The following is a 7004-nucleotide window of genomic DNA, read 5'->3' as shown; positions in this document are numbered from 1 at the left end:
TCTGACTTTTTGTCAGCCTGGCTACAGTGCTGAAGAGAAACCTGGGGTTGTTTTTATTTTCTTCAATCAGTGATGAATAGTAAGATGTTCTGGCTTTGCGGAGGGCTTTCTTATAAAGCAGCAAACTATTTCTCCAGACAAAATGATGATCCTCCAAATTTGTGACACGCCATTTCCTCTCCAGATTACGAGTCATCTGCTTTAGGGTACGTGTTTGAGAATTATACCACGGAGTCAGGTACTTCTGATTTGAGACCTTAGTTTTCACAGGAGCTACAGTATCCAGAGTCGTACGTAGTGAGGAGGTGAAATTATTAACAAGATTTATTACTCAGTGTAAAAACCCACAAAAAGTTATTCATTTATTAATAGAAAAATAACCTCAAATCACCAAGAACACACATTAAGTTAAAAAAAAAATGAAATTATCAGGACTTGAGTCTAACTTAGCATTTTAATTCCCATTTTTTAATAAGGTGTTACTTCTTGTAAACTTGCCTACGTGACACATTTGAGTAAGTCAGCAGCAGTTGCTGTCACAATGAAACAGAACTAAAGTGTTGGAAGAAATGCTGCAAACCAAAACAAGAGACTAGAGCCTATCAGGAAAACTAGTGAGTGGACCTCTGATTAAAGAATTTCTACCAAACTACAACTGCAGCTGAACAAATGAGCTGTTGGTGGAACTTTACACTCACAACTCACAGCATGTTATTAACTTCACACATGAAGTGTTTCAGTCCAGTCAGACTTCAGTTTTGCAGCCACCGTCCACATCCTGCTTCTTTGACTGGTCGTCACGGTAACTCTGGACTTTCCTCCAACGAATCCTGAAGTCTGTCAGTCCTTCTGACAGCATGAGGCCTGACAGCTGGACAAAATGTGCAGATGATGAAAAACATGAAGCATAGTTTGAACTTGTGTCAAGTTTGTGTTGGTGACTGAACTGCTGACCTGCTGTGAAACCTGCTGCTGGATCTCTGTGCTGTGCATGTCTGCCTCTGACTGAAGCTTCATTTTCACCACTGTTTGCTTTGTCACTGCTAAAAATGAACCACATATAACAACACAAACATTAGTGTTTTACATGATCACAGGATCATACAGTGTTTGCATTCTGGACCTCACCTGTGAAACAGAAAAACAAATTTGTAGTGGTACAGGAGTCATCAGCCCATTCCCCTGACATTAAATTAAATGCTCCACAGTACTGCGAATTGTAGTTATTAGGCTGAGAAGGCTCCCAGTTAGTGAATGTTGAGGTTGTGTTGTCAGACCAGGAGGCCCAGGGATCCCTGTAGAGACCAATCCACACATACTGAACCCCTGATCCATTCAAAGTGAGCATGATGTTGGATTTCTCCTCTTTGCTTCTTATACTGGTCAGGTCTGTGTGGTATGTCCTGCAGTACGACTGAGCCGCTGACCAGGAGCGACTCTCCATCACTAAGATGTAACTTGTGTTTTTGGCTGTTAATGGTTTAAAAAAAGAACATGCACATTATGAAGCTCATAAAACTGTCTAAATAACTAGGGTAACAAATCTTTTTCCTACCATTGTAACACAGGAAAGGGTAAGAAGCTCCACAGGGTCTATCATACAGCTCTGTTTGTCCCTGAAGAGCCACACAGTATTCATTTGCATTTGCACAGTTTGGTTGGTCGTTAGCCCAGATCATAAATTCATGTGTGCTGCCAACATAAAAAAGTTTTCCCTCCATGGACCACTTCCAGCTGTAACGATCATCATAGAGCCCTATCCAAGCAAACTCATTAATACTTGGTGACATTGAGAAAAGCAGTTGGTTGATGTTGCTGTTGTAGATGGTGACCAAGTCAGTGAAGTGTTCTCTGCAGTAACTCTGAGCTTCAGTCCTGGTCTTCAGCTGGTTCACAAAGTGGTATTCTCTGGAGTGGGGAGGAAGAGTGGAAAGTCCTCCTGAGAAAAATAAAACAGGTTTTATTGTGAAACCTGGGCCGTTAGTTGAATAACTGAAAACCACAAATCTATAAAAATAAAAACCTTTTAAATATTTTTACAATATGGAGGCTAAGCAGAGATAGGAAGTAACAAAGTAATTTGTTATATTATTAAGCAGAATTACAACATTTTTGGAGTATAACTTAAACGGAATGAGTACAACAGAGTCACTTTCTGTTTAGCAAAACTCAATTATTATTTTTCACTGTTGCTTCACCTGCACTGAGTACTGTTAAAGTTAATAGCTTAAGTACATCCCATCAGTTCAACAGTATTTTCTTGTCCTCCAGTAACAACAGTGCACTGTTAATATTTTTTTAAAAATTAATTAAATTAATTAAAATTAAAATCAATCATTTTAAAAAGAATACAAATTCCCAAAAACACTGTTTTGGTTTTCTTATTACTTATTTTTTAATGCTTGGTTAACATTCATATAAAAACAATGACTATAAGAAATTTCTTGTAGTCCTGTTATTGAAACAAGAAAGCAAATAAAACAACAGAAAATTAAACAGGACACTGTGCTCAGATCCAGACTTTAGAGTCTCTAAGTTGGTGAATAGAATCTAGACTACTTCACTCTGAATGTGTGTGTTACAACCATTTGTCGTATGTGTTTGCTTCTGTCCAAACATGTCACTGTGGCAATTCAACTGTGCAGTGGCCCTGCTGCCCGGCCCGGCCCTGTCATTCGCCTTTCCTGGTCCAAACTCTGTTTCAGATCCCAAAGTCAGACAAACACTGCGGCATCACAGAGTTAAACTGTCTAAATTCTTTCATCTTTGCTAAAATGATCAGTGTGGCTGCCCTACCAGATGTAACAAAAATATGTTTAACATCCAGGCATCCACAAAAACAGGATTTATGAAGTTTAATGGAGTTCGAAGTTAGCAGGGATTTAGCTCGTTAGATTCCTTACAGCTCTGCTACCACTTCCGATATAAACAAAGAGAGATTCAGTAAAAGGACTAGATGTTATAGTCCCTGATATTGCATTGCTTTAAATGGAGAGAATCTTGAAGGATGGCTGTTATGAGGAAAGTCAGCCCAGAAACTTTACCAGTACCACACATCGTTGTATGCCTCAACTTTCGGTCTTTTACCCAAGATAATCTGCTATTTTTTGGGATTAGAGATCTGATCTAAATTATCATATTAAATGTGGGACACATCGTCAGTAAGAGATAAGATAAGATAGAACTTTATTAATCCCTCGGGTGGGTTCCTCTGGGAAATTCGACTTCCAAAAAAAGCACAGCAATGACCGAAGTTACAGTTACAGAATTGTTATATATATATATATATATATATATATATATATATATACACACACACACATATATAAATACAGAGACAAATATAAATAAAATATACAAAGGGGATAAATAGAATAAATAGGAATAAAAAATAAAAATACAAGTGAATTGCACATTTCAAGTATTGAGTCTATTGCACTGTTGACTATTTACAAAAAGTGGACCTTGGATTCATTGGGTGTTTCGGCCATTATCACTAGACACCCTCATCCAAGGAGGCCCTGCCAGGGTTGATCAGGCCACGGAGTGTGTCACCGGTTTATGTTAAATTGTTATTTCTCTTCTTCTTTCTTCTGTTTTCTGTTTTGTTTTCTGTAATTTATTTTCTCTTATCTATTCACTGCAACTGAGAAATAATACTCACCTCTTTAGCATTTATGGAGCGTCACTTCTTCAGAGGGATAGAAAAGGTGATAGAGAGAAGTAAGACTAAAGGGACAAGATAGGAGTGAGCAGAGAGGAGAGCCGGAAGGGGGGCACCCGATCTGGCTTCCCACACCTTCCCGCCGGATCGGGCTGTACAACAGTAGTGATGTTTATAGGGTTACTGAAATTGATCTAGCTGGAATATAATGATGTGCGACCTGGTGGCTAACTACATAGCTATAGTTAGCATAATATAAACACATTAGCACGGTAAGGCTAGTGGATGAACTTTTTTCCACTCAATAAAAGCTAACCATCAGAAACCCTCACGTTAGGGACGAATACAATTGCATGACATTCTGTAAATATACCTAATTTCCGTGGGGAGAACAACCGAGACAATCCATTCATATCCTGCTGCATGGACCGGGCTGTAGTTACATCGTAAGGTTTTAAAAACGGAGCTTTAAAATGTAATGTCCATGAATAGTGGTAATAAAAACCGAGAGAGGTCAAAAATGATCACTAACTCTTTTTTTTTTTAGGGAGCTTGTTCAGGTTAAATAGAAGAAGATACAAAGTACTAAAAAATGTTAAAAACATGGGGCGACCGTGGCTCAGGGGGTTGGGATCTGTAACCGGAAGGTCGCCGGTTTGATCCCCGGGCTCTCTGTCCTGGTCGTTGTGTCCTTGGGCAAGACACTTTACCCTACCGCCTACTGGTGTTGGCCAGAGGGGCCGATGGCGCGATATGGCAGCCTCGCTTCTGTCAGTCTGTCCCAGGACAGCTGTGACTACAACGGTAGCTTGCCTCCACCAGTGTGTGAATGTGAGAGTGAATGAATAGTGGCATTGTAAAGCGCTTTGGGTGCCTTGAAAAGCGCTATATAAATCCAATCCATTATTATTATTATTATTACTCTTACAAATTATCGGTATGTTACGTGTTGGGAGGCATGACAGTGGGTTGGAATGAATCTATAAATGTCTTTTACGTGTGACATAAAAATCAACCTAACAAAGTATTATGTATGTTAAATCTGTTCACTCTCAGATCCTGAATCACTATGTGATATGGTTAAGGTTATGGTTAAGGTTATGGTTATGGTTATGGTTAAGGTTAAGGTTAGGGCTGGAAAGGATGGCTGGAGCCTCTGCTCTAAGCTTACTGCCTTACTGCCACGAGCAGCTTTCTATTGGGTTCAACTGAGAACCCAGAGTGTTTCATAAGGACACGGAAGGGTACCTTTTGCATTTCTTTGAGATGCCTAGGGCCGTGACAAATCATTGGTATGTTACACAGTGGGAATGATAATGCTCTGCTGTGGTTCAATTGACCCCATGAATCATAACCTTTCAAAGATGACTGTCATATTATTGAAATAAATAAGTATAATTAAATTTTTAAGCAGCAGGTTCTTAATATTCATGATAGTTGAAGTTGATCAAAAAAATGAATTGAACTAACTCAAATTAAAGAATATAGAATAGAATAGAATAGAATAGAATTCAACTTTATTGTCATTGCACATGCACAGGTACAGGGCAACGAAATGCAGTTTGCATCCATCCAGAAGTGCTTTAGTGATATAGATATATTACAATATATATTAGCAATAATATAGATATGTGAGTATATTACAGAAATGGGTCTATTATGGAATGTTATAATGTACACGGTATGAAGTATGTTGTGAATATTCTATAACTATAAGTATGTACAGGCTGTAGTGAGTACAAGCTATGTACAGGATATGAACAGGATATAAATATGAAAAACTATACAGAATATGAAATAAATAACTTTACAGAATCTGAGATATACAGCTATACAGAAATGGGAACTATGCAAGTTGTAAACAGTTGTAGGATTAAAGATTATCGAATGTACAGAATGATTATTTACACAGAGCTATACAGTAGTGCAGTTAAGATAAGTGAGGGTGTAGATAGTTTCTACAGAGGCTATATAAAGTGCTAGTGGTTGTGAGTGGTGGTTCAGTCCATGTTATTATTGTGTGTTTGAGGGTACAGTTGTCCATTGTGGGTGTGTGTATGTTCAGTCCATGAGTTTAACGTGGGTCAGATGTCAGGAGGCAGAGTTCAGGAGTCTGACAGCTGTGGGGAAGAAGCTGTTCCGGTACCTGGTGGTCTTAGTCCGGAGGCTCCTGTGGCGCCTCCCAGAGGGCAGGAGGGTGAAGAGTCCATGCGATGGGTGACTGGGGTCTTTGATGATTTTCCCAGCCCTTTTCAGACACCGCTTCCTGTAGATGTCTTTTATGGCAGGAAGTGGTGCTCCGGCGATGCGCTGGGCAGTTTTCACGACCCTCTGCAACGCCTTCCGGTCCGAGGCAGAGCAGTTCCCGTACCAGACTGTTATACAGTTGGTCAGGATGCTCTCGATGGTGCAGCGATAGAAGTTCACCAGGATGTCTGAGGACAGGTGGTTCTTCCTCAGAGTCCTCAAGAAGAAGAGGCGCTGGTGAGCCTTCTTGACCAGCTTGGAGCAGTTGGTCGTCCAGGTGAGATCCTCGGAGATGTGGACTCCCAGGAACTTGAAGCTGCTCACACGCTCCACAGCCGTCCCCTTAATGTGGATGGGTGGATGTGGGTCAGCATTCCTCCTGTAGTCCACGATGAGCTCCTTGGTCTTCTCGGTGTTAAGCAGCAGGTTGTTTCTGTCGCACCACTCAGCCAGACGATCCACCTCCTCCCTGTAGGCGGCCTCATCGTTGTCACTGATGAGGCCAATCACCGTGGTGTCATCTGCAAACTTAATGATGGTGTTGGAACCATCAGCAGGTCTGCAGTCGTGGGTGAAGAGGGAGTAGAGGAAAGGGCTCATCACACAGCCTTGTGGTACACCGGTGTTCATTGTGATGGTAGATGAGCAGTGGTTATCCAGCCGGACATGTTGGGGGCGGTTGGTCAGGAAGTCCAGTAACCATTTGCAGATGAGGGAACTGATGCCCAGGTCTGTCAGTTTCCTGATGAGTTGTGAGGGGTGGATTGTATTGAATGCTGAACTGAAGTCTATAAACAGCATTCTGGCGTAGGTGTTGTTGTTGTCCAGGTGTGAGAGGACAGAGTGCATTGCGATGGAGACTGCATCCTCTGTGCTCCTGTTCTGGCAGTATGCGAATTGGTGGGGGTCCAGGGTGGGGGGGAGACAGGATTTGAAGTGTGCTAGGACCAGTCGCTCTAAGCACTTAGTGATGATGGGGGTGAGTGCTACTGGGCGGTAATCGTTGAGGCAAGATGGGTTGGAGTTTTTGGGTATCGGGACGATGGAGGTGGATTTGAAGCAGGCCGGTACCACAGCGTGGGCCAAGGACAGA

The 7004-nt window shown here is 41.3% G+C and overlaps 1 protein-coding gene across 1 annotated transcript in view; it reads right to left on the bottom strand.

Moving 5' to 3' along the window:
- Positions 1-338: 338 nt before the first annotated feature.
- The window catches only part of LOC120735070 (lymphocyte antigen 75-like), a 33719-nt gene continuing 27053 nt past the window's right edge, over positions 339-7004 (bottom strand). The window contains exons 3-6 of the mRNA XM_040034251.1: positions 1556-1939; positions 1129-1470; positions 955-1043; positions 339-871 (exon numbers count right to left, since the gene is read on the bottom strand). Coding sequence (XP_039890185.1) covers positions 746-871; positions 955-1043; positions 1129-1470; positions 1556-1939 — 941 coding nt within the window. The 3' untranslated portion in view covers positions 339-745. The remainder of the gene's footprint in view (positions 872-954; positions 1044-1128; positions 1471-1555; positions 1940-7004) is intronic.

Source organism: Simochromis diagramma, unplaced genomic scaffold (genome assembly GCF_900408965.1).
Source record: "Simochromis diagramma unplaced genomic scaffold, fSimDia1.1 OVJJ01000747.1, whole genome shotgun sequence".
NCBI classification, from domain to species: domain Eukaryota; kingdom Metazoa; phylum Chordata; class Actinopteri; order Cichliformes; family Cichlidae; genus Simochromis; species Simochromis diagramma.
This window is presented reverse-complemented; position numbering and strand designations above follow the sequence as displayed.